The 26,944-nt window shown below is 46.3% G+C and overlaps 2 protein-coding genes across 24 annotated transcripts in view; one reads left to right on the top strand and one right to left on the bottom strand.

The window, feature by feature from the left end:
- The window catches only part of FAM228A (family with sequence similarity 228 member A), a 30,582-nt gene extending 4,858 nt beyond the window's left edge, over positions 1-25,724 (top strand). Inside the window, exons 2-10 of one of the 2 annotated variants that reach the window (XM_060411930.1) lie at positions 1,773-1,879; positions 4,138-4,206; positions 5,155-5,346; positions 7,427-7,507; positions 9,042-9,129; positions 9,248-9,404; positions 12,294-12,438; positions 13,137-13,279; positions 14,480-25,724. In XM_060411930.1, coding sequence (XP_060267913.1) covers positions 1,787-1,879; positions 4,138-4,206; positions 5,155-5,346; positions 7,427-7,507; positions 9,042-9,129; positions 9,248-9,404; positions 12,294-12,438; positions 13,137-13,279; positions 14,480-14,537 — 1,026 coding nt within the window. In that variant the 5' untranslated portion in view covers positions 1,773-1,786 and the 3' untranslated portion in view covers positions 14,538-25,724. Of the gene's footprint in view, positions 1-1,772; positions 1,880-4,137; positions 4,207-5,154; positions 5,347-7,426; positions 7,508-9,041; positions 9,130-9,247; positions 9,405-12,293; positions 12,439-13,136 lie in introns of both variants that reach the window. The other variant, XM_027966553.3, reaches the window with a different exon arrangement.
- The window catches only part of ITSN2 (intersectin 2), a 124,440-nt gene continuing 112,588 nt past the window's right edge, over positions 15,093-26,944 (bottom strand). For 21 of the 22 annotated variants that reach the window (XM_060411905.1, XM_060411913.1, XM_060411896.1 and 18 more), the window contains 9 exons: positions 26,092-26,275; positions 23,468-23,566; positions 21,536-21,703; positions 20,925-21,140; positions 20,223-20,344; positions 19,534-19,616; positions 17,039-17,122; positions 16,464-16,637; positions 15,093-16,000 (listed from right to left, as the gene is read on the bottom strand). In XM_060411905.1, the coding sequence (XP_060267888.1) occupies positions 15,843-16,000; positions 16,464-16,637; positions 17,039-17,122; positions 19,534-19,616; positions 20,223-20,344; positions 20,925-21,140; positions 21,536-21,703; positions 23,468-23,566; positions 26,092-26,275 (1,288 nt within the window). In that variant the 3' untranslated portion in view covers positions 15,093-15,842. Of the gene's footprint in view, positions 16,001-16,463; positions 16,638-17,038; positions 17,123-18,357; positions 18,390-19,533; positions 19,617-20,222; positions 20,345-20,924; positions 21,141-21,535; positions 21,704-23,467; positions 23,567-26,091; positions 26,276-26,944 lie in introns of those variants that run through there. The other variant, XM_060411915.1, reaches the window with a different exon arrangement.

The following is a 26,944-nucleotide window of genomic DNA, read 5'->3' on the forward strand; positions in this document are numbered from 1 at the left end:
AAGCAGGACCCTCAGATCATATCCCACATCAGTAATCTATCACACCTGTAATAGGATTGGCTCTGTACTGGAATCTGTATGTTTCTGAATCCAGATGGAGTGAGGAGAGGCTGAGTCAGGAGGCTTAGAGAGGACCCTGCCTCCAGGGCACTTAGCTCCAACAGGAGGACTAGGCTTCAGGGAGGTCAGCGCAGCTAAGCAGAGGAATTCTTTCTGCTCTGGAAAGCCCCTCATCCCTATATCAGTCACACTTATCTCTTCTCTTCTGTCACTTTCAAAAGGTTTTAGCAACCAAGGAGTACACACCCTGGTCCTTGACTGGTCAAAGAGGACACAAAAGAAGGCTGCTTCAAAGGAAGCCATCTGTTGCAGGAAGCGCTCAGATTGAGGACCAAGGAAAGCACTCAAGAAATGTTCTCTAAGAAAAGCATCTGCAATGGACTTTGTCTTTGAGTCCAATTGTCTGTATGATAATTAAGAAATGACCATACTATATATTGACAGTTACTGCAAATGTATTTCCCACAGGAGTTAAATGTTGCCTCAGAGATACAATAAAAATACTGTTGCCTTCCTTAGCATCCACCTCAATTCACTTGCTCTTTCCTTAAATTGTCAGGCACCCTGAAAATCCATACCCACATAGTCTCCCTAGATTTTCCCAACAGTCTTTAGAAAATTTAAAAACTCCTTTTGATTACTCACTCGCTGATTCTGGGTCTGCATGTCTGCCTCTGGCTCATGTTGAGTTTGACTCCTGCTCCCAGGAGCTCAGTAGGCAGGATCTGGAGCACAGAAGACAATGAGGTTTTCCTTGGGCAAAAGGGCCGCTGAAAATCTATCCTCGGCGCTTCTACTTGTAGCCCTAGATCATACAGGTAAATGGTACATTCTCTTTAGTAAACTTTACATGACCTACATTTTTTTATTTAAAATAAAGAAAACCTAGGGTGGACGGTCGGAGAAGGCAATGGCACCCCACTCCAGTACTCTTGCCTGGAAAATCCCATGGACGGAGGAGCCTGGTAGGCTGCAAGTCCATGGGGTCGCAAAGAGTCGGGCGCGACTGAGCGACTTCACTTTCACTTTTCACTTTCATGCATTGGAGAAGGAAATGGCAACCCACTCCAGTGTTCTTGCTTGGAAAATCCCAGGGACGGGGGAGCCTGGTGGGCTGCCGACTATGGGGTCGCACAGAGTCGGACACGACTGAAGCGACTTAGCAGCAGCAGCAGCAGCAGGGTGGACGGTTGAAAGGACTGAACGGTTGAAGCCTGGCAGGAGCGGAGGGGCTGGGGTGGCGCGAGGCTGAGGGGTCGGGGGCCGAGCTCCCCTCTTAGCTGACTTCCGGGTGGATACGAGGCGTAGGCGGATTGAGGGAAGAGGGCTTGGGGTCTAAACAGAGTGCTTTAGCTTGTTTTTAGAAGGCGCTCCCTTTCCCCCTGCCAGAACGGTCAGTCTCCTGTGCCAGTTCCTGGATGGCCCTGAGCTCGAGGTCGGGGGCAGAGAGCAGCCAGGCCCACGACCTCCAGCAGCCGCTCCGCTGTGAGGCCCAGGCGAACTCTGAGGTGTTGCCTGGCTGGGTCTGCAAGGCCGTAGGTCGGGGAGCCTAACTAGTCACCCACTTTGAGAAACAGGTTTAGGGGCACGGGAGGATTTTTTTGTTTTACTTAACTGAGACTATGAAGTGTTTAACCGCTCTCTGAACTCAAAGACCTACACTTTTTCAACTGGACTTGCCTATCTCCTCAATTTACTCTTTCTCCCCTCAGGGATTGTATTATATATGGCTGCCACAAAAATGTCCAACTGTGGTAAACATTTTGGGCCTGAACAATTAGAAAAGTGGCCAGAACCCGAGTCAGTCACGTTGATGGAGGTAAAATTATATGGCATTTAGGGGCCTGTCTTTTGGTGATGGGGCATAAATCCCTTGAAATTAAGATCTATTGTGTCTTAATCACAGTTGTTTTCCCCAGAACTAGAACAGCGCCTGGCATAGACTTGGTGCTTAAGAAATTCATCCAGTCAGAAGGGCAGGGGGTGGGGGTCACATTTGGCCCAGGGTGGTGGTCCTGTTTCCTGTGGTAGGCAGGGTGAGGTAAACACAGGGGTCCCAGAGCTGCCCTGCAGGAGAGCAGGGGAGGCCCGGCCTAGGCTTGCAGTTACTTCATGACACTTCAGGATCCGGTAAAGCAATGATTTTCTCATAAAGAAAGTTTCACTATTTTATAGAGAAGTTCTTGGATATTTCCTCTGTTTTACCCCTTTTACTGTGGTAGCAGTAAGAGTGGTGAGGTTGTGTGTGTGTGCATGAGTGTACATGCACGGAAAATACAGACTTCAAAAGTGCTGCTAGCAATCATTAACATCCTCCTCATATTTTCCAACAAAATCACCAAGAGGGAGCTGTTAAAACAAAAACTATTTTCTTTTAAAAAAAGTTGGTTTGCAAATCTGCATATAACCAATAGTATGTATAACATTTGCTAATAGTGTTAATAGGATGGCTAAAAAATTGATTTCCCAAGATGATTGTTAGTGTATGTTTCTACTTCTTCAGATTAATAGATTGATTATTCTAAATTTGTATTGTATTAGGGGAAAACATTTAATTGTTTTACATGATTTTTCAATTATCATCCTAAAATAAGTTTAAGAAGGCTTTATTTTAAAGCAAGAGTCTGTTCATATTATCAGGAGAGTTTTATTTTGGAGAAGACCCTAGTAGCTGTCCAAATATCATTTTAGATTTCATGCAAAGCTGTTAGATATACAAGTAAAAATACAACTGTCCCTTTCAAGATTTCTGTTATTCACAGAGTTGGTATTTGAGTGTGGGGTTTAGTTCATTTTGATGCACTCACTGTGACAGAACTGAAAGCAAAGTCAGAGATTGAATAACATAGTTTTAAGAATCTGTATCACTTTACAGTAGATAATTCTTTTAGGTAACAGCACTTCTCTTACAGATACTTAATTTTTATTGCTTTTCCATTTGTTCCTACTTACTTCTGTAAGAGTAAAGGCTGGAAGATCAGTTCATAGTGATCCAAACGAAAAGCCCTAGAGTAAGGATTTAAGTGCATTAACTTTACCCAAACTCATAATGGAAACAGCTAGTCCCTAAATGTAAAACCATCTTGGTCCTTAGCCAGGAGTTCTCAACTAACTGGCTCTAGTCCAGTCAAACTAAGTCAAACTTCTGCAGTTTTGACTTATAAGGAGGTTTTAACTTATAAAGAGAACTAGCAGAAGTCAGGGAACTTCAAGGGCTTTTAAAACATACCCACAGACTGCCTGTAAAGAGGCTTCATCTTATAGTTGTTGTTCAGTCACTAAGTTGTGTCTTATTTTTTGTGACCCCGTGGACTGCAGCACATCAGACTTCCCTGTCCTTCAGTGTCTCCTGGACTTTGCCCAAACTCATGTCCTTTGAGTTGGTGATGCCATCCAACTATCTCAACTTCTGTCGCCCTCTTCTCCTGCCCTCAATTTTCCCCAGCATCAAGGTCTTTTCCAATGAGTCGGCTCTTCGCAACAGGTGGCCACAGTATTAGAGCTTCAGCTTCAGCATCTATCCTTCCAATGAATATTCAGGGTTGATTTCCTTTAGGGTTGACTGGTTTGATCTCCTTGCAGTCCAAGGGAATCTCGAGTCTTCTCCAGCACCACAATTCAAAAGCATCAATTCGTTGGTGCTCAGCCTTCTGTATGGTCCAACTCTCACATCCATGCATGACTCCTGGAAAAACCATAGCTTTGACTATATGAACCTTTGTCATCAAAGTGATATCTCTGCTTTTTTTTTTTTTTTCTCTGCTTTTTAATACACTTTCTTGGTACTTTAAAAATCATGGTGTGATGTAAGAGATTTGTTTCAAAATAATCTAGTAGGGGGCAGGGGAGTGAGTAGGTATTAAGATGAAATAAGATTGACTGAATTGATCGTTGTTGAACCTGGGTGATGGGTTCATGGAGAATTGTGTTTGAAAATTTCCATAATAAAATGTTACAAAATGTGTTTTGAGGTACAGATGTTAGATTCACGCTCAAATTATTGGTAAAATACATTGAGTTTGTCACAGGTTTGTTTATTCAGGATCCATATCTTAATATTTAATTCTATAATTTTAGGCATTAGCCAGAGAAGACATTGATGAAGCTGTATATGCAATATTATTTAGAGAAAATTGTATTACAAAGGTAAGAGTGGGCTACAGAGTGGATTCTAAGTGCGTTCTAGATATGCAAGAGTGATATAGAGCAGTGTGGCAAAGAGGATGTTACCATGTCAGAGAGAGTCATTTTTTCTGGGAGAATGAGCCTCCCTTGAATCACCCATTGATACTACATAGATCTGAGCTGGTGCTCTCTCCTTGCAGGATCACTAAGAGGTCAGGTTTCCCAGATTTATCCTTAAGGGATCTGAGAGATTGTTCTAACTACTCCTCTGGTACTGAATAGAAATTTTTCCTAGAACTTACCTCTCTCTCTTATGTTCCCACATCACAGTGGGGAGCTATAAAGCCACAAGAAATGAATTAATATTTAAGGGTAATGACCAATCACTACTGATCGTCGCTATGGAATTAATAAATTTAAGGAGGTTTTCATCTCAATGAGAGGGATTGGAATTTGGTAAATAATACTTGAACATTTGTACTGTGACATAGTTTATAAAGGAGGTTCACATATATATTCTCACATGAGCCTCAAAAGACGAAGGTGGGTTTACCCTCAGAGAGAAAGACAGGTGTTGAATCAAGTCCGGTGCTCTTATTCCTCTACCACTTGTATCACAGACTTTACTGATGATAAAGGCTGGAGACAGATGAGGAATGGTGACCAGGCGATGCTTTGAATCCTGAAAAGAAGCACAGTTTCCTGAGTGAGGAAGTGTTTGGATGTGGTTTGGTCTGGAGGCACTGTTGTGGTGTAGAACTGTCCGTGGGTTCTGCATGCTCTATGCTCTCAGGTTCTCTTTCTGAACTTTATTCTGTTCTTTGATTATCTTATTCTATGACTTGGCAGCCTAAATGTGCTGAGAGCTTAGGAGTGGGAACAAGTGTCCCCCCCAACTTATTCAGATTAAAATAAATGTAAAACCTCTTAGTAACTTGTTTTCTTTCCTTGTTTGTATCACTTCATTAGAGATTGGATGTGTATTTTCAGCATCTGGATGCTTTTAAGGAAAGAAGAAAAGAGCTGTTGCATAAAAAATGGACTGAGAATGTTGCAAAGCCTCTTCAGGAGAGAATTATGGAAAAAGTAATTTCATATAAAGCGTTGGAGAAAAAAAAACAAGAGAATTTTGAATATTTTTTAAAGCACACAAATAAAACGGTACTGAGAATTTTTTTAATGAAATATTATTTGAAAATTTGGGCTGTTATTTTCATTGATTATGCAGATCCTCAAATTTGTTTTTGTATCTAAGATGAGGTCATGGAACTGTAAAACAGCCTACTACATTTTAAAATCCAAAGTTTAAGGTAGAGGGAACAGAAGTGTTTACTTGGAACTAGACTTATCAGGCATGCTTTTTGGTGATTGTTAATAATATAACAGGGGTTTAAACCATAAGAATATTTATTGGTTACTCAATAAGAAACAGAAGGGTTGGTGGTCTCATGGTGGGTTCTGGAAGTCTAACAATGTCATTAATAACCCAGTTTTGTTTTGTTTTTTTCCTGTTCTGATATCCTGAGTATTTTCAGTCTGTGCCCATCATCCTCACATTTGTAAGCACGTTTAGTTTCTTATAGCTCTGGCACTAGGCAGGAAGAAAGGGTGAGAAATGATATCTGGGGGCCCTTTTCTTACATCTCATCCTTTGATCAGGAAGCAAAAAGTCCTCAGAAGCTCCTAGCAAATTTCCCTGGTTTATTGTCCATAAACCAGGTCACATCAGAAGTCCTAGCTAAAAGCAGAGCTGGGCATGTGTGTGTGGCTTTCCAGTCTCTTTAGTATGTTGTGGGTGAAGGAGAAGGGGACTGTTCCATGGCTATTGAGTTAGCAACTATTAGGTGAAGGGACCACCAGTTTCTATCCTCTGTTCTTCAGTTTTATTAAATAAGAACAAATTTTGGCTTCTTCTATGGAAGATTTTTCTTTTTTTAACTTTGAAATCAGGACCCTCTTTTGAAGTTGAGGCCCACCTAAATTTCCACGTATTCAGCAGAGATCTAGAGTAATGTGATTGGAATATTAGAGATGTGAACTGAACTGAAGTATATTTAATGAGCAGAATTTCTGGAGGTGTACATTAAATACATTTTCCTAAACACCCTAAGAGGCAGAGCTCAAGGGTAAATCCAGGTCACTTTGAAACAAAGTGCAAAGTCTTACAAGTATGTGCAAAAATGTGATTGCACAAGCATACGATGGGAAAGCCATGCCTTAGAAAAACCATGTGTTGGAAGTCAAGTGATTTAAAATGACAGTAAATTCAATGTGAGTCAGCCGTGTGAGCTGGCTTCCAAGAAATCATCCAAGCTTTTAGGCAGTATTGAGAGGCACTGCTCTGAGTGGGAAGCATTGGGTCCAGCCTGTCCACCCACGGACAGTCACCAGTTACAGAACCTTTAGAAAAGGGTGGAGGCTTGACAACACTTCACAGGAGGAAAAGTGGAAAAAAACATATAGGAAGTTTAGCCTAGGGAAGAGATGACACGAAGGGAAATGAAATCTTTAAGTATGTATTGTAAAAGGCTGACATGTGGATGAAGAGTAGATGGATTTTGTGTTGCTTCATGGGGAGAACTGGCAGTGACAAGGCAGACTTCACCTCTGTTCAAAGGACAAGCTTCCTAGTGGTTAGAATGACCAAGAGAGTATCTGCCTAATGGAGCAGAGCTGTGCTGTGCTTAGTTGCTCAGTTGTGTCTGACTCTTTGCGACCCCATGGACTGTAGCCCACCAGGCCCTTCTGTCCATGGGGATTCTCCAGGTATGAATACTGGAGTGGGTTGCCATGCCCTCTCCAAGGGATCTTTCCAACCCAGAGATCAAACCCAGGGTCTCCCGCATTGCAGGCGGATTCTTTACCATCTAAACCACCAAGGAAGCCCAAGAATACTGGAGTGGGTAGTCTGTCCCTTCTCCAGGGGATCTTCCTGAAATTGAACTGGGATCTCCTGTACTGCAGGTGGATTCTTCACCAGCTGAGCTACCAGGGAAGCCCTCATGAAGCAGAAGTTCCTCAAATAAGGCTAGTGGGTGACTTGAGACTAAAGCTGGATGATTGCTTCTTCCAGAAGGTGGTGGACTCTCAGTGCAGTCCAGATTACTTCTAAAGTTTCTCTGAACCCTTTGAATCTATGATTTTATATAAAAAATGGAATAAAGTATTTCACTTTCTTGAATCTTGCAAAAACACACTTGTATGTAGTGGTTTGCTCTTAAGTGTACTTTTTTGTTTAAAGGAAATTATATTTGGAGACTTTTATGATCCTGAAGTATACAATCCTTTTTATATGACAAAAAAGGACCCAAATTATGGAAAGGTAAGTACATTACCTATTATTATCTATTTATTCTTAGAAGCTCTGGGGTTGGGGAAAACCCGGTTGTTTTAGAAGTCTTACAGTTTTTCTGCATTCACTTAAAAAAAATCCACAAAAGCATTTCCCCTGAGTTTTAGATTAAGAATCCAAAGTAATTTTGACCACTTGGGAATGAACATTGTGAAAAAGGCACATGCATGTGTGTGAGAATTCATTTGTTCATTCATTGCTCTATCCATTCACATTCAGCAAACCAGAAGCCCAGAAGGTTGGGGAGGGTAAGTGGACAGTGAATGTGACAGGCGTGTCACAGAACCAGCGCAGAGAGAGCTCCTTCATAGAAGAGGTGGATGGAGGGATGCAGGAAAGGCTGTCCAGGAGCCAGTAGTTGAGCTTGTAATGCATCTTCACATCTTACACTGACAATATAGGTATTAACATTTTGAGATGTAGGTTTCATGTCTTTTACTCTTGCGTAGCAGAAGTGGCCACCTGATCTCTGAAGAGGAAAGTGATTTATTTTTGCTTCTCTCTGAAAACTAAGGCAGGTCATGGTTGTGAAGATAGGAAGGTCTTTTTGGCTCTGGGGGACTCAGTATTCTGTTGGGGAGTCATTATGCTGTTCCCTCATTCAGTGGCTGTTGTCCTTGCAAATTGCATTGGGTCAAGATCAAGTGTCTGGGGAAGTAAAAGGGGGGAATAGTTTTTCTGTCTAAAGCGTATACTCAGGATGCAGAGGGAGGGAGAAAACCACCTTCCTCCACAGCCTCTGTAGCTGGCCCTTGACCTCAGCTTGTGCTGTTCTCCTGCTCTTCGGTTCTCACAAGCCCTTGGAGACCAGTGGCCAGCCCTCAAGGAGTGCCCTTCCTCCCAAGCTGGCTTAGAGCTCTGCCTTGTGCTCCCAGGGCTTTCCTGGTGGCTCAGACGGTAAAGCGCCTGCCTGCAGTGCGGGAGACCTGGGTTTGATCCCTGGGTCAGGAAGATCCCCTGGAGAAGGAAATGGCAACCCACTCCTGTACTCTTGCCTGGAAAATCCCATGGACGGAAGAGCCTCATAGGCTACAGTCCATGGGGTCGCAAAGAGTCGGACGTGCCTGAGTGACTTCACTTCACTCTCTTTCTTTTTGTGCTCCTAAAGCAGCCAAGCTGATGCCTCTCACGACGAGGTAGTTGTCATGCTTGACTTGTCTGTTCTAGATTGAGAGGTTCCTGAATATAGGACCCCACTGGGAGGCAGCCACCCCTGCAGTTGCATCAGCAGATACTTGTTGCCTGATGCATTGATACTGTAGAACTCTTAACAGGAGTGTGTGTGTCTTCTCCTTGGGTGGCCCTTGGTCCATTCAGCTACTTAAGGCCCAGTGAAATATTCTTGGGTGAGGTGGGTGGCATTTATGCCTCCCTTGCTCTGTATGACATTACCCCTGGGTCCTTGTTCTCAGCTGCTTTAGCGTATAGTAAGGCTACACTCGAATGCTTCAGACAGATTTAAAACAAATTGTACTTGGGTCCTCAGAGAGTCATTTTCTCACAGGTCGTGGTCCCACCATTCTGTGATCCTCTGTTTAGAAGACAGCAAGAGATAGATGAAGAGCAAAGAGCTATTTTTCAGTACACGACAGGTACTTTGTGATCACGGGGCTTCATCTTTAGAGACTTCAATTCTTGAGTGATCTCCTACCCCAGGGGTGACTGGAGCTGACCTTAAGGGTGTTGATTTAGATTTTTATCTTCCTATAGGAAAACGATGTACCTTAAAAGAATTTAAAGAGCTAGAGAAGGCCAGGCAGTATGCCAGACTGCCCCAGTTCACGTTCAGTCTCCACAGCATGGTTTCAAAGGAGAGGCCCAAAGCCTCTGCGAGGCCTGTGGGAAGCAAAACACATAGCAAACACAGGTAAAGGTCTTTTTGCTGTGTCCGGAGTTTGGCCTGTACGGCATGTCATACAGTTGGGAGTCACACAGCATGTAGCCTTCTCAAGATTTTGCTTTCATTTTTAAAGGCTGTTCTCACAGGATTAAGAATGTTAGGTTGGCAGATATTTTCTTTCAACATATATCCCTGTCTTTTGCTCTTAAAATTGCCCATCCTACTGTTGTTCTTTTGGAGACAGTTATCTTTTTATCTGGATGCTTTTAACACTTTCTTGTTGTCTTTGATTTTCAGTAGTTCTCTATGATGTCCCTAGGTGTGGATTTTTTTTTTTTTAATCTACTTGGCATTTATGGATCTTTTTGTATCTGTAAAGTGATGTCTTCAATCAGTTCAGGGAGGTTTTCATTCATTTTCTCTTTGATTGTTACCTCTGCCATATACTCTGTTTTCTGTCTGGAATTCCAGTTAAACGTATTTTAGATTGTCTCACTGTAACCTCCCTGTCTCTTACCCTTTCTTGTGTTATTTCCAAGTTGCTCCAAATTTAATTCTAGGTATTTTTACTCTTTATCTCTTCAGTTGTATCTAACCACCCGTTGTTAAATCCATCCACTGAGTTTTTATTTTCAATTTTTAAAATTTTATAGTTCAAGCATCTTATTTTGTTCCTTTTCAGATAAGTTTTGAGGAAGGCTGTGGAGATCCTCAGGGCCTGGAGGATCTCCACCCCCGATGGGGGAACCTATTTCCAGTGCCCTGCTTTGACTTTCCCCTATCCCCAGGGAGGGGATTTGTTCAGAACGAGGTTAACTACCCGCTTTCCAGGACAGCACCAGGCCTGAGAGGGAAGATCTGCCAAAGATACACTGGGCGCGCGGAGGAATCAGTCTCTGCTACCTGATGCTGAGCAAAGCTCCCAGGGGAGAGGTAGCCAGATTGACGGCTCCCTCTGAAAGGACTGTTTCCTCTCTGGAAGAATTGTCCCACTGCTGTCCAGCGACTTTAAAATAGGAATTTTGTGGGGCTTGGAGGGGGTGAATTTTTTTTATTTTCTCTTAAGTTGTTGTAGTAGGAGCATTGGCCTTTGCAAACTTTCTACAGAAAAAGGAAAAAAAAGCAGCTGCCATGTCTATCATGTTCTCTTGGTGTTTCCTTTTTGTTCCCCATCTTGAGTTTTGCTGGAATGAACAACACTACTTTGTTTCTGCTTTCCTGTGATTTGAAAGTTTTGTGTTCTATTTCTGGTTTCATGGTTTCTTTACAAATTTTAGCGAATATTCTTATTTAAACATCAATAATTATATAACTCCTCATCCCCTAGCAAGGCAAAGCCTTTATATTGCTTTATTTCCTCATCGCCCCTCTCTGGCTCCTCAGCCTTTATAGACGGTCATATTTCTTTAGTTGATATTCTGCCTTTGGGTCTGTCTCTTCCAATGGACCCTCCACCTCACAGCCGGAGGAACCTCTTCAAAGTGATCAACCAAACTGAAAACCCTTAGTAGATTCCCATAACCATTCCAATAACATCCAGCCCAACTAGTACATAAGGTGCTCTCTGGGCTGTGTTACCTTTTCTAGCTTTGTCTAAAAAAATCCCCTCTCTCTAAAGAAAAGAAATATGACAAAGCACAGAAATATTTGGATCAAGTCAGCACTTGGTGGATTATCACCTGGCTTTTTCTCTGCTCCCCTTCCTGCCTCTTCTCTCTGCAGCAAGCTCCCTGAGGGCAGAGGTTGCTAATGTATCTTGGTATTGCCAGCACTTAGCTGGAAGATAGCAGATGAGGAGTCAGTACTTGTGGGATGAATGAATGAAGGGAGGAGTGGAGGTGAAGGTGATTTCCCTAGAGAGGCCTTGGCTTCCTGGGCAGGAATGAGACAGCCCTGGGAAACCTTCCGAGAGGATGCACCTGCAGGTGCCTCAAGTTGCTATTCAACAAAGTAATAAAAGGACTTAAGAGTGAGGTAGCTTTGTTAGTCAGAGACAAGTTTGATCACAAAAAGCGGAGTCCTTCTCAACTTGATAAAAAAGGGAAGGGGGCCTGGGTATGTTAGAAAGCACCCATCTCTCATGGAAGCCATAGTCAAGTGTCTCCATCTGTTCAGACTGCGATAACAGGAGCTGAGACTGGGTGGCTTATAAATGACAGAAATATATTTCTCTCGGTGGAGGCAGGGAAGTTCAAGATCAAGGTGCTGGCAGATTCAGAGTCTGGTAAGGACTGGCTTCCTGATTCAGACACTGAATCTTCTCATTGGTGGAAAGGGTGACGGAACTCTCAGGCCTGTTTCACAAGGTCATTAATCCCATTCAGGAAGGCTCTGCCCTCATGACCTATCACCTCCCAAAGGCCCCACCTCCTAATACCATCACTTTGGGGGTGGGGTTTCAACATATCAATTGTGAGGGGACACAAACAGACTACAGCAGTCAGAAAGATAGCCAGGCTGCTTAAAGTACCACAAGGTCACTCCTTGCTTCTCTGGGACTTGATGGATGATGGATGTGTGTCATCTATCATAGCTTCTCTTTGTGAACCTGCTTCATTTCTCTTTCTCTGCTTTCTTGTGCATGTCCTGGAAAATGGATGCCCTGGTTATGCCTTTCTGGTTTGAGCCCTCTGAGGCTGCCTGGAGCTCCTCTGTCCCAATTACAACTCTGGGGACTGAGGCTCTGGGTCTCAGGCCTCAGCTACAGCCGCAGGTCACATGACTCACTGCCTAAGGATGGAGCCAGCAGGGGTGTGGGTGGGGGGCAGACTGATCAACAGCCACCAAGTGATGTTTTCTCAGTCTCTCATTTTCATAGAGTGAGTGCTGAGTTCACTAACTTAATTTTCAGGCAATTATTGAATGATACAATTCTATTTATACCGAGTTGAGATCATTTTCTACTATTCTTTACAGTCCTGAAAAGCTTGTCTGTGCAGAAGAGAAATTTCCACCTTATAAGGTGAAAATGACTAGTGATGTAAATCAAACTGTTTTTGAAAGACGGTTTTATTCCTCGAAGATCAGCCAGGAGAGTAAAAGGCATGAGAAGAAGGGCCTGGTGAGCAGACTTGGGGGGTGGTGCAGGGTGGGGATGGTACAGCTGTGTAACACCCGCCAGAGAGCACTGACAGACCCCTCCCTCTCAGAGAGACTCCAAGGGCAGAGCAGGCGGTGGCCAAAGAAGGGGCTGAAAAAGAGGCGGCAGAGGAAGTGTTGGGGTCTCCCCGAGCTCAGTTCTGTTGCAGAGACGGGCTTCCTTCCACAGGACAACCTTGGGCGAAGGCACTCAGGAAAGGGGCAGGCTGCGGGGCCCTGGACCCCACTGTCAGGGGTCAGATTGTGTCCTTCATAAGGGGAGAGACCTTCTGCTCAGAGGGGATCTGCCCGCTAAGGTTTCCTCAGCTCTTTTTTTCTGAGTTTTTGCTCTCCTTCCGTTTTCCTACCATTTACTATTTATTACATCCAAACTAGACCAGATTTTTTTCTCCATAGTTCAGTCACAATAGGTGGGAATCTTTTGAAATGAAATTTATACTTAAAAAATTAGGGCAAAATGATAGATAAGATATATAAAAGGCATAGACAGGCAGGCAAGTTCCGTGTGCAGATTTCCTTCCCAGAGCTCGCAGCCCCAGGGCACAGCTGAGAGCTCAGCCTATCCCCCTGAAGCTGCCTGGAAGATGTCAGCTGGGATGGGCTGGGAAGTTCCTTCCTGTCCTTCCCCACCCTTCACCCAACTCTTCCCTTCTCCCACAGGCTTTAGGAACCGGACAGCACAGACCCCGCTCCTGGGCGGCAGGAGAAGGCTGGCAGAGGCGCAGGTCACAGCCCGTGGACAGAAGAGCGATGACCGCAGAGGTCCTGGGGCAGCACCTGGCCGCCTTGCAGCTGGGAGGCAGGTGAGGCAGCCAGGACCTGCGCCCGGGCCATTCGTAATAAATGGTTTCCAGTATCTGTGCAGCAGTTAAAATGCTGCCAACATTTTTTCTCCAGAAGTGGAATATTGCGAGGAATGTCCAACTAATAACAGTTACAGTTTATCAAGCTCTGGTTGTGAATCAGGAACTGTGTACCTTGTATTCATTTAAAAGTGTTCCCAGCAAGGTAGTAGTACCCCTTATGTGAAGTTCAGAGCTTCAGTAACTTGCTCAAGGTCAGCTGCACAGTTTGAAGGTGGCAGTGTCCTCTAGCCCAAGTCTAGTCCCTCAGGTGCCAAGGCACACACTCATTCCCCAGGGCACACGCTCTCCTGGCAGCCACTAAGACTGTGTGATGTCAGTCAGGCTGCTCAGAACTTGGGTCCCCTTTCAGAGGGCACGGCTATCCCGCTTGTCTGCAGGGTACCGTGATACTGAAGAGCACAGGAGGGGCTTGCTGGGCACTCCTCCAGTGTGTGCCCAGTCCTTTCCCGAAGTGTAGGTAATCTCAGGGTGCACCCTCCCTTCCTCGCCTTTCAGAAAATTAGGCTCTTAAGGATTTCTTAAGGAGCAGAGCTGTGTTTCTTGGTCAACAGGGGCGACTGGAGTTGCTGGAAGTACTGACATTAACTATTTTTCTGTAATGTCACAGTCATCTGACTCACCTCCTGCAGGTTCCTGGGTCCTAAATCTGACAAGAACATGGTTCATGTCAGCTGCAGTTCATCACAGTGATAAAGTCCCATAGTCCCAGCTATAAAATTATCCTAAAGCTGTAGTCACAGCTTTTACACCTGCCTGACCCATCAGTGGCAGCCTTAAGATTTGAAAGTTGGCTGAATATCAACCCACACCTGCTTTCTGATCCAACACAGCTTGACTCCCAGAACCCTGTAAAGATCAGCAGGTTGCTCTGCTCAGTGTGGCTGAGCCTGACCAGCCCAGCTTTCTCTGAAGTAAGCAACATACTCAGTTGTCTGGGTTCAGATACTGAGTGTCTCTTCCTTTGACACTGGGGCATATTCTTTTAGCCAATCAGTGCCCAGGGTCAATACTGGAATGATGGATTTTTTTTCACTTGAATATTCTGAATTATGTTGTCCAGTTTTTCTTTGTCTGTGATGTTCAGGCAGAAAACAGAGGCTGTGATGGAGGCACATCTGAATCCTTTCTTTCTTCCAGCTTCCAGAGAAGACCTGCTCCCCGAGAAATCAGGCAGGGCTCCTGCAGCCCCACATGACTCCTTCCAAAAGGCAGCTCTTTTCCCGGCTGTAGTCAGTAACCCAGGGATTTAATGTATAAGGCCTTCTTTGTTATCAATGTTCAGGACAGATTTTACGCTTCAGAATCCAGAAGCCAAGTAAATGGCTGTGGATGTGGCTCCAACAGGACAGGGAGCAGGGCGAGAGAATGGCGCTTTAGAGTTGAACAGGCCGGGGGGGCCTGCTGATGACCCTTAATACTTATGCATTCCCTTCATGGCTGAGCTCCCCCTGAGGTTTCTACTCAGCAAAGCAAGCAGAGGAGATTAAAAGGGGACAGTGTAGCTCCCAGAGACTCAGCCGTCAAAAGAAACGAAACCCTAGAAACAGTAGGTATGTTGACCAGAGTCATACAGCAAGTCAGTGGCAGCCAAGACGAGGCTCTGGGGCTCCTGCCCGCTCTCTCTGCACATTCTGTCCTGGGTGTGTCTCATTGTTGCAGGAAGGAAATTTGGTTTCATTACAAGCAGTCCCTGAAATCACCTTTTAAAAAGGCCTTTCACATAGACAGTAAATCAGTCAGGCTTTGAAGCTACATTCATAAACTTATATTTTTATTCTCTTTCTGTACATATTGGCAATGATAAAGCTTAAAGATGCATGTCCTATGACATACCACAAAACAAGGGATTTACATAAATAATTTATACTTCAGAAAGTTAAAGTCGAAAAATATTTTCCGCATCATTAAGAGTTCACAGTATTTAAAGTAGATCAAGCTTTCTCCCTTAGATTTCAAACTATATTGTCTCAGCAGAGAATGATAACATCTAGTCAGGAATAAAATGCTCAAGTTTCTGTTCCAGTCAGTGCACAAGTGGACACTGTTTCCATAGCAGGCTGTTCCCAAGCTGAGGCTGCAGCGTTTCTTTCCAGTCCTCCTCCTCCTGAGTGGCTGTGACCCAGCAGGGGCCACACGGTGTGGAATGGTTACAGCGTCACCCAAACCACCCACAGTGGACACATTCAACCAAGTGGTAACGTCTGGTGGTCTGATGCCTCATTTCCACATAATACTTTGTATAGCCCTGAAAATGGAAACCTTGGCATCCGAACACAGCCGAACATGTTAACACTAATACAAGGCACTGTGCTATGGGGTTTGGTTTATTTCTAGGAAAGATCGTGTTTGCATAGATTGCGAGCGATTTAGTGTGCAATAAAACAGAGGCCCCAGTGCGCATGGCCTTGTGATGGATGAAGCTGCATGGTGCTCCTCCGGCTCAGGGGCAGCACCGGTTGTCTTCTCCGGCCCCAGCCCAGTGGGCAGATCCCTGAGGCCCCTACAGGAGAGTTTTCTGCTCAAAAAGCTGCAGGTCAAAGCGGACCCAGACCTCCCCAGTGGGGACCTCGTGCAGCAGGAGTCGGCGGGTTGTAGGGCCTTTGCTTTCCTGTTCTGTTCGAATTTTTGCCACTGGAACTTCAGTGCGACCCAGGAAATCTGGTGAACAGACACGAGTGTCAAAAGTCTTCTTTAAAAAACTGTTAAAAAAACTATCCCAGAAGGAGTGTCTGAAGCAGGATTCATAAAATGTTCACATCCAAAACAAGTAACTCCTTTTGGTTAATGGCTGTTGGAGACTCAGTGGATGGATACGTGCAGAACAAGGGGTCTGTGTGAAGGAAGCTGCCTGTGGGGACCCCAAGCCTCATTGGTCAGGGAGTGTCTCACCCATTCAGCAGGTGCTAGGAGCACAGCGTTTCCATTAGGTAAGCATGGGTGACGGGATGGGAGACTTGACACATACCTGAGGCCACCCACCCCTTGCTCCCGAGAAGGGGCCCCACCTGTGGCCACTGAGAGCTCTTGAGGGTCATGGGCTGTATCACTGCCCTTAAACATCCAGACCCCGGATCCTAGTGTGTGGGGGGACCTTCATACCCCTCCCTGAGTTATACTTTACCGTCTGGTGAAAACTGATCTCTGTCAAACATGGTAAGACAGAGCACATCCTGATAGAGGTCCTTAATGAAGAACTGGCAGTTAAAATTCCATTTGGGATTTAGTGTGTCCTGGAGGGTTCTGGTGGTGTAGCTCTGGGAGCCCATGCTGATTTCACAGTATGGATTGCTCTTTCCTGAATGAAAAAAACAAAACATGTGGCATGTGATGGAGGGGCCTTCCTTGAGCAGAGCGGATATGGTGTTTCTCTATAGACCATGGCCTGTGGTCTCCGTTCCCAATGCTGAGAGCATCATAAACCTGGGGAGGAACCAACTGTGCGGGCTTGAGCAGGGCCACTCCCCACGAGCAGGTGTCAGTGCAGCCTGCTTCCTGCTTTCTCCACTCAGAAGCACCGAGGAAGAAGGCATCAGTACCCTCTGGGAAAACAGAGGAAGAAGAATTTTGGCCCAATAACCATTTTAGTGGCATTGGAAATACCGACTTTTAAAAAGTGTCCCATTATTCAGTGTACAGAAGAGTCATAAGCAAAGAGCAGGGTTGTTACCACATCTGTTGAATGAAAGAAGCATTTACCATTTGGTTTACAGGCTTTCAGTTCTGTAGCTTCAATGACATGCACCATCAGACGCCCGATGCCTGAAGACTTCTGAGAGCGGGCTACAAAAGAGGAAGATGAGTGACGTTAATGTCTTCTCTGAGAACACAAACAGTGTAGCTATGGTGCTAAGGTGTACATACAGTCTGTCTTTCTAACCAGCCCCAGCACTTCCCAGCCATGCCTGCCACCTGAGCTGGAACTGACAGACCAGCATGGGCCTGCTCTGTGCCTCCGCCTGGGCTGTGTCACCTACTGGGGCACCTGGCAGCCATCTCTGCCTGTGGGCAGCCTACACACTCTTAAACACACAGGTCCAGTCTCACTCTGTATCACAGGCTGCCCGGTTTGCAATTCTGGGTCAGTCATCCCCTCTTCCAGGGCCCATGGTGGAGTGCAGGTTTTTTAAATTCATCCTTGTGTTAACCCCTCAACTGCCTGGCAAGTAGTGATATTCATAACATCATATTATATTCATTCAGCACTTAGAAGCAGCTACCATTTATTGGATACTTACTTTGTGTTGGGCATTTAAATAAGTTATATTATTTAAACTGCAATGTTTATAAGGTAGCTCTTTATAACTGCCATTGTCGTATATGAGGAAATGGCGTCTTAGAAATGACTGTAACATGTTTATGTCACAGAGTCTCTAAATGGCAAGGTCAAAACTTAAAATGTCAGGCACAAAAGTCTACTTTCTTCGCCATTCACCATAATTCCAATTACATGTAAACACTTTAGCTTATATCTTTTACTTAAGACCTTATTCTATTTAAGGAGGTACTCAAAAACACTTTTGATATGGGGATAAATGAGTTAGTGAACTCAGATTTTCTTGGTAAATGTAAAGATAGTTAAGCTGGGTTTGCTCATAGGGGTTTAAAAACTAACAAGAAAGCTGCTTGGTGAGCTCCTGACTTTTCAAAACTCAGGGCAAGTTGAACTTTCTCTGTGAGAAGCAGCTCATCCCCACTGTGTGCCCTCGATCCAGGAGACCCTTGCATTCAGTCTCCTTGAAGGTGGGGCTGGGCTGTATTCATTTGCAGGCCTGGTTAAGCCTGGCACAGAGTAAGTAATCAATAAATGTCTAAGAATTGAACACATGGAGAGTGCATAAACGTACATACAGATATTGCTGTGAAGCAAAACTAATGAAAAACTTTGATTTATCTTTGACCAATTAAGAGATCATTATACGCTTTCTGAAAAGCTTCAATCATTGATTTTTTCAATAGCAAGACTTTAAAGTACCATTAAAATAGGATTCAGTTAGCAGAAGCCAATTTACACATACCTTTCAGGAGTATGTAACAAAATAAGGGAAACCTGAATAAAAAAACATAAAGAGCTGCAACTCCAGCAGCCAGGAACACAAGTAGGAGGACTGGTCAGGGAAGGGCCTCGTGCCACAGCCTGGTGGGAGATGGGGGTCTTACCAGGGCTCTGCCACCAGGAGAGGACAGGACCAGACAGAGAACCATAGAGAGGACCACAGAGAGAACATGCGGGACTTGGCAGCTGACTAGAGAGGCCTGGGGGAGGGGGTGTCGGGGGCACGTTTCCAGCGCATGGCCGAGGACAAGAGCTGTCCCCTGAGAGTCTCTGGAGGAGCTACTTCTGGTGGGGGGCGGTGAATTAATCCCACGGGAGGGGTACAGCAGGCGTGTCGGGAGAGCATGGGCTGGAGAGAGCAGGCCAGCTGCAACCACTGAAACCACCACAGAAACATGGTGACGGGAGCTGGGGAGGCCCAGAGCCAGGGCAGGACTCACAGGGCACAGTGGGAGGAAGCAGGGCTCAGAAGGAGCCCAGGGACGAAGACTGGGTGCTGGGAGGAGCCTCAGCGTGTCACGGGGGCCTGGGGAGGGAGGGACCTCAATTTCCTGCTGTTGGTTGGGGGGCGGGGGTCACTGGTGTCACGTGAGCAAGTTGTCTGCACAGGGTGAGGGGACAGCGAGTGAGGGAGAGGGGGAGACTCAAGGTCCATGACCCGGTGTTGGGAGAGGGAGGATGGGTGGGTCCCCAGCGGGGGCAGGGGTACAGGCTGGGCCAGGGAGGAGGAGCAGGGTGCGGAGGAGCTGATGGGAATCTTCACAGAGGTGAAGTCTGATGGAGCAAAAGGGACCAACAGGAGGTGGGGCTGGTTATGTGAAGGTCAGACCCTTCTGCCTGGAAACAGAAGTGAAGAGCAAGTATGCAGGCAGGAGGGGCAGAGACTCTGTATGCCACGGGGGCATCCGGAGGCTTGTGCTGGACAGCCCCTATCTGTGCAGTAGGCACTGGCGGGGCTCAGGAGGCCCCCCTGGAGTTTTCAAATGGCTGTGGAGGGCATAGGGGGAGCAAGTCTGGTCTTTCAGGCTGTCCCTGTTTAGCCTCTGTCTGCAGCCTGGGCTCTGAAGTTGGGACCCCACCCAGTCCCCAGGGCACCCTGGTGTGGTGAATTACAGCCCTCCAGGGCACCGCCGACTACCTTGATAGGCCTTCTCCCGCTTCTTCTTTTCCGTGTCGATGTACTGCTCAGACGCGGCCTTGATCTTCTGGACCCAGGCTGTCCTGGAGGAGAGCAGAGCGCAGCCATCACACACCTCCCTCAGGGTCACTGGAAGCCCCAGAGCTCCACACTCAGCTTTGAGAGCTTCCTAATCCTAGACCTAGCATGAATGCAACTGAGGGGCTCGTTTGCTCATTGAGGATCAAGCTGAGAATTTCTAGACGGTTCTGGGTGGCACCAGGCACTTGTCAGGTGCTGGACGCACGGAGATGGAAGATGCAGTGACAGCTGAGCACGGCAAACGACAGGCTGTGGTCACGCAGAGGGGGAGCTGCACCAGAGGACAGCAGGCGAGGGCAGGCGTCCCAGACGGAGTACTGGGGATGGGACGGGGCCTCAGCAGGCGAGGGAGCACAGGCTGCCCCTGAGGGGTCGCGGCAGGAAGTGAGGTGTTGGTCTCCCCTTCAGAATATCCGACAGACCGGAAGCAGGGAAGCGTTAGGGGTGTTCACGGTCACTGGGCAGTCTAAAGCCAGGCCTGCTGGTGGGATTGGTGGAGGCAGGGATGAGTAGGATGGGAGCACAGACAGGAGGTGGGTTATGGCAGAGGTAGAGGTCAGGCTTTCTCCTGGGCCTCAAGGCAGGTCACACACATGGTCGAGACTGACCTCTCGTTAATGTTGTCTGTTCGGAGGGTGTAGACCCGGTCAATGTGAGAGATGTGGAAGACAGGCTCATCGCTGGAAGGGTCTGTGGGCAGTTTCACCAAGGCTTCGTTCAGGAAAATGGGCTGAAAGAATAACGGCCAAAACACAGGCTGTGAAATGGGTTGGAACCCTCCACCCACCTATGTCCAGAGCCTTGTCTGTCCCGAAGAGTCTTGCTGAGCAGTGGAGAGGACTCTAGCTTCCAGTCTTTTACTCAGGAGAAAAGAAACTGCCTCCTGTTTCAGGAAAGTAAATATCTGGGGTTTATCAGCTGTTACTGAAATGGGGACAGGAGCACCGAGTGTCCGTGACTGCTCACGTGACAGGTCTCTCCACAGGCCCTAACACTCAGCCCTTTTCGTCAGCCTTGGTTTCACAGAGACCTGATGCTGAATGTGGACGGAGGTGGGACTGCCCATTGTGTTTGCTGGGGAAGAAGCTGGAATCCAAGCTGGGATCTACGGAGGCTATCAGAGGGCAGTGAAGGCCCAGCCACTCTAGGCTTCCTCCCTGGGAACTGACTGACAATGGATGCATGGGCCATCTGGAGGTAGGTGAAGAGTCCCCTGAGGATGGGAAAGGCCCAGGCCAGGAAGGAAGTAGGCCCTGGAGGGAGAGAAAACACCTCATTATGTGCCTAATGCTAACTGCCAGGACACTTACCGTCTTATACATCTTGAACTGAGCATTGGACTTCGAGCTGAAAAGCTTCTCGGAGGCTGAGGAGACCGCAAACTGCTTGACCATGTAGGTGAGAAGCAGGAAGTCATTGAAGAGGAACCCGTGCAGCTCCTTGTTGCTCTTGGTCTTGTACAGCTTTCCGCTGTGCAGGAGCTTCCGGGGCCCCAGGCAGTTGGTAAGGGAGTTGAAAACCAGTTGCTTAAAGAGAGAAGAAGGTGTCACTTTGCAAGTCCCAGCACCCCTGGCAAGGTCCTGGGCCTAAGGGAGGGGTGGCAGACCTCTCCAATGGGAATGTGGCTGTGATCATTTACCTTCACGCAGAAGCTCCTTACACTTATTTCTCTTCAGAGTTCAGACTGGCACAGTGAAAAAGATTACTTAGAAACCCACAGAACACTGACTGTACCAGCTGAATTCAAAGAACGCAAAACATAAATCTATGAGAAGGGACAATGACAGCCCAAGAAGGGGGCAGGATGCTGAGTCTGTATGGGCTGAGCTGAGGCGTACTGTCTACACTAGGAGGAGGCACGAACCTGGTTCCCCACCCAGAGCTTGCCGGGCGGCACCCAGCTCAGGCCTGCAGCCCTCACCTCCGCGAGCCCATCGCACTGCACGTGCGTCTGGATCCACTCCAGTCGGTCTGAATTTTCCTTCTCCCGAACGCCTTCATTCACTTGAGAACAGAGCTCCTCTGCCCGCTCGAGGGCCTGCTTCAGAGAGGAGTGGTCTACGTGATTCTCTGGGGTGTTCTCCAGAATCTGGAAGAGAGGGGCTGTTTCATGCGGGATGTCTTAAGTCTTCCACCTGCCCCACCAGCCCAGGTGCTGGGTGCTGGGAATACAACAGTGAGCAAGACAGTCGTTCACCCTTGAGAGGCTCAGGGGCCCATGAGTTCTTGGGGAGCAGGTGACTCAGGGACAAGAGGGTGGGCCAGGTGCTACATGGACCAAGTGCCCTGCACTGTGGGTCTCTCTTGGCTCTCTGGCTGGTTCTGGGGGTGGCGGCGGTTAGGGATGCCTCCCTACTTCCTCCCAGTAATCCAGGTGAACCCTCCAGTATAAACTGGCCGTACCTTTGATAAGTGTGTTAATTTTCTGCAACCATTCATTATGTTTTTGGGGTCACTGATCTTTCTGAAAAATCTGCTGAAAGCAGTGAATCCCCTGCCACAGAATAAAACAATAAAACCATGATGTCAGCATGTAGGGAAATGCACTCATCTCATTCTGAAGTGACTCTACACTCCTGTTCTGAAGGTAAAAGGATAGAGAATGCATCTCTGCGTGGTTGCTTGGAAAAGGGCGGGCCCACCAGTAGACCACTGTTGTCTGGCTTTCTGGGTTCACGGTCCCTCATTCACAGTCCCAAAATGTGAAAAACTCTGAAAAGGTGGCAAGACCTGACTTAAACTGAAGAGGTATACTAATTAAGTCTATGTCTAGTGATTATTCATTAACTTCACTTCAGACTCTTAACATGTTAGTTATCAGTGCTGCCCAGGCTTTGCTGGGGTATCATGTAATGCACAGCATTTGAATTATATTCTGTATTCTGAAAAACATCTGGCCCCAAATATTTCAGGTAAGGGCTTTTGCTTTTCCCTTTCATGCATTGGAGAAGGAAATGGCAACCCACTCCAGTGTTCTTGCTTGGAGAATCCCAGAGACAGAGGAGCCTGGTGGGCTGCTGTCTATGGGGTCACACAGAGTCGGACACGACTGAAGTGACTTAGCAGTAGCAGCAGCAATGTGTATTAATGGGTCCGTCTGGTATCAGAACTGTGACATTAGTTCTGTATTAGTTTTGATGTGGCTAATTAGTTCTGACAGGGTCTAACATGGCTTACAGACTGGTGGTCAAGACATAATCAATACAAGCAACAGTCTTTATGTTATTTCTACTGTGTTTCTTTGTAAGATGACTGAAATTACCTCAATGATTACTTGTGGAATAATCCTTCGAAGGTCTGCCTTCTCCTTAGATGGTTTATTGGCTCAAGGGGCCCACATGGTGTCAAAAAGGTGAATGGAATTTTAGCAGGACTGTGTGGTCAGCAAGCTGAGATGGGGATCTCAGCGAGGGGACATGTCTAGGACACTGAGTTGGAGACTCCTTGGATGGCCAGGTTAGGCATTTAGTTGGTAGATGACTGCAGATCTCGGGGGGAAGACTGGACCCCAAGGTTGTGGGACTAACAAGACACTCTGTCTGGGCTCAAGATGGGCGCCACAGCTGGGTGTTGTTCTGTCTAGACAACATACACGCATGACCCTGAGAGGCCAGAGGCTTCCTGGCAAGGGGGAGGACAGGCAGCCCAAATGACCCTGGATATGTCTTTTATTTGCCCATGTCCAGGATTTATCCCTGCAGACAACATGTGTGTGTCTGTGGGCACACCCACACACACTTGGTGCCTGGTGCATCAGACATGGAGTCAGACCATGTGGCAGGCAGCTGGCATGCTTGGAGGCTCCCTGACCATCAGCCCTGAAGGACCCTGCTTCTTCGTACTGGACACTCACGCTTCTGATGAGGAGTGGGTAGCGGGTGATCCTCTGCATGGGCTTCAGCAGGAAGCTGGAAAGGGGCATCCCTTTACACCGAGGGTCAGATGCCAACTTCTGCAAAATAATTGAGAGGCTTATGAGGAAATCAGAGCCTAAGAAAAGCAAGGGAACACTGGAACTACTCCTCACTTTGACAGCTTTCAGATTTTGAATTTCTTTTAAAAACTCAGGATCCAAAATGATACCCATCAATTTAACAGTAGGAATATCCCACCTCGTGAGCCAGACCCCATGAATACTTTCAGTTCTTTCTTAAGGTGGTTTTGACAGGTTGTGCGAGCCTTCCCTCTGTTACTTCCAGGACCCTGCTCCCTCAGCTGTCTTCCAGTCCACTGACCTCCTCAGTCTTCCTCACTGCTGTGTTCTTTCCCCAGTCTCCCACAACTGAGTCCCACAGTGTAGCCCAGACCCTCAATGGAGCCAAGTTATTCTCCTTTTCATCTGATGTTCCAAAGGCACCTCAATACCTCAGCATACCTCAAAATGAAGTCGTCTTCTGTCATAAAAGCATCGTCTTCTACCTCTATTCCTACTGGAGTTGGTAGCATCATTCTGCACCCACCCACCTCCTCCCCACACACCTAGGAGTCAAGACTGACGTCAATCTGTCTTCTAACCAGCTCTTGCTCTCCCCCACCTCTGGCTGCGCATCACTGGGCTTCATCAATGACAATACTGTTTACTGAGCACCTGGCTGAGTCAGGCTGACACTGTCCTACTGCTTTTTCTTCACTTGGCTAATTCACACTCATCTCTGAAGACTCAGATTAGCCTCTTCCACTCCAGGGTTTCCCTTCCCTTCCCGTGATCCTGTTCAAGCCCCTTTGGCTTTCTTTATCATCACGCCATATCTGGACTGAGTAACAAAGGCAGAGGTACCATGTTTGAGTGTCTCTATGACCTCCCATTCAGACTGTAAACTCCAGGAGGCCAAGGACCATACTGATCTGATTCTACACCTAGGAGTAGTATAGGACCTAACAGAGTGGCTAGTACTCTAGGATGATCATTTTTAACAACTGAAAAGGAACACATTTACTATAATTTACCTAATTATTCCCCACTTTAAAAATCGCCCCCTCCTTCTGTTTTTGGATATTCTATGTTTCTAAGATAAACATCTTCAAGCTATATATTTCGATATCTTCTGAGTGTTTTTAAAAAGCAACATTTTAGAACACAGCTTGTTAGATCTACTTTTAATGTAATCAACACCATGCCTTTTATGAAAAGACTAAACACTTTTTATTTTTGCTATTGTTACAATTGTGGTGATGCTGATGTCCTATTTACACTGCTACTTTTATCACTATTTGAAAAAAATTAAATCTTTTACTGTGATTTGGACTGCAAGGAGATCCAACCAGCCCATCCTAAAGGAAATCAGTCCTGAATATTCATTGGAAGGACTGATGCTGAAGCTGAAACTCCAATAGTCTGGCCACCTGATTCAAAGAAATGACTCATTTAAAGAGACCCTGATGCTAGGAAAGACTGAAGGAGGGAGGAGAAGGGGATGATAGAGGATAAGATGGTTGGATGGCATCACCAACTCAATGGACATGAGTTTGAGTAAACTCCGGGAGTTGGTGATGAACGGGGAGGCCTGGTGTGCTGCAGTCCATGGAGTCACAAAGAGTAGGACATGACTGAGCAACTGAACTGAACTGAGAAGGTAAATGTCCTATATTTAATACTACAATTGATAATTTTAAAACATTCACATATACTCATAATTCTACATTTATCTAATTATACTGATGAATGTCTGTTTCTGTGATCTTGGGTTTCTTTCTGTGCTTTTCTTCTAGTTCATTTCCAGGCAACCCCTTGTCTCCCACCGATTGAAGGGTTCTGTCCTCAGTGCTTTATACTGAACCATTTTTGCATTCCTGAGACCATAATAAGATAAATGAATACAATTAGCATTACTATGTGCTGGTCTCTGTGCTAAAGTACTTTAAAAGTAATATCTGATTATCTCCAGGTTACAGATGAAGGGACTGAAGGCACCAAGTGTTAGGAAAGTTGCCCCAGTTCCATAGTGGACTGTGTTGGGGCTGGGATTTCAGCCCACACAGCTGGAAGTCTGTCTTGTTACAAGCATGATACTGTATTGCCTCCTGGAATGATCCGATTTATGTAAGCTATTTTATATTCTTCCTTTGAATAAGACGGGTATAAAATAAAAACAATTTACAAAATTAAGAAAGTAACATTCTGGATGCTTTTTGGAGTAGAAAATAGCTGATTTACATTAAGTAGGCTTAAAAAAACATGCTATTTAAGACGGGCAAAATAATGGTCCCAGAGCCAAGAAAAAATTCAATAGGAAAGGCAACTCAAAGCAGTCAGAAAATTCTCTGCCGTATTTGTGTTTCCCCCCGTGGACAGAGGAACTTGGTGGGCTACAGTCCATGGGGCTGCAAAGAGGCGGACACGACTGAAGCCACTGGGCACACACAGAAAGTGATGGTCATACTCGTCTCTACCCCTGAGGCCTCCCAGAGGCTTCCACACGCCTCTGCCTCCTGGCTCAGAACAGGGCTGGCCTGCCTACGTTCCCGGGATGGAGTTACCTTTAAAAATTCTTTGAAGTCTGCGTGTTCGTCTGTCTTCTGCTGTAACAGGGCTGCTCCATTAAGTTGACAGCTGCAGAAGCGGATGTAGGCCTGCATGTGGGACAGCTCAGCGGCCAGGATGTCCCCGATCATGTGCACGGGCATCTTCTCACCCCCGGTCTTCTTCCGCACCCGCAGTGCCCTGCAACCAACACACTCTCTCTCACTTTTTGTTTAACTGAGTGTCCGTCACCAGTGAACAGTGAATATCCTGGGAGACTAACAGTAATAACAACCAGCGAGTTACCTAAAGATCTCTAGCACTATGGGGAAAAAGTCAGGAGAAGGAGGCAGTTGGGACCTAAAGCTCCGCCTGTCCAGCCAACCTGGGTGAACTGTGAGCAAAGAAGAAAAAATGAAGACTCTGCGCTTGGGTGTTCCTCGGTCTTTGGAACTGTTTTGGTTTCAGCCTAGTTTCTTAGCAAAGTTTCTTTTGAAAGTTTTCTAACTTGTTTTCAGCTGAACCAACAAGAAAGAAATTTCTATTCTCCGCAGGAGAAGTAAGGGAGCAAGAGCCCGCAGAGGCTGGGTGTGGAGGTGAAGGTAGTGGTGGACATTGTGCCCAGAGAGCTGTTAAACCTCACGGAGTGGGGAGAAGCAGTGAGTGTGGGATGGCTCAGAGCGCCCCCAGGAGCCTGTCCTCATGGGCGTAAGGGATAGAATTTCACACTGCGCTTAGAGGACTGCTGGTCCAGCTCCTTATATCTGGGACAAAAGCTGTGGCTTCTCTCCTGACTCTAGCTGATACAGAGTCAAGTGTGGTTTGGAATCATGTGTTAATGTATTGTTTAATGACTTCATTTTTCTTTAC

Source organism: Ovis aries, chromosome 3, assembly GCF_016772045.2.
Source record: "Ovis aries strain OAR_USU_Benz2616 breed Rambouillet chromosome 3, ARS-UI_Ramb_v3.0, whole genome shotgun sequence".
Lineage (NCBI taxonomy): Eukaryota > Metazoa > Chordata > Mammalia > Artiodactyla > Bovidae > Ovis > Ovis aries.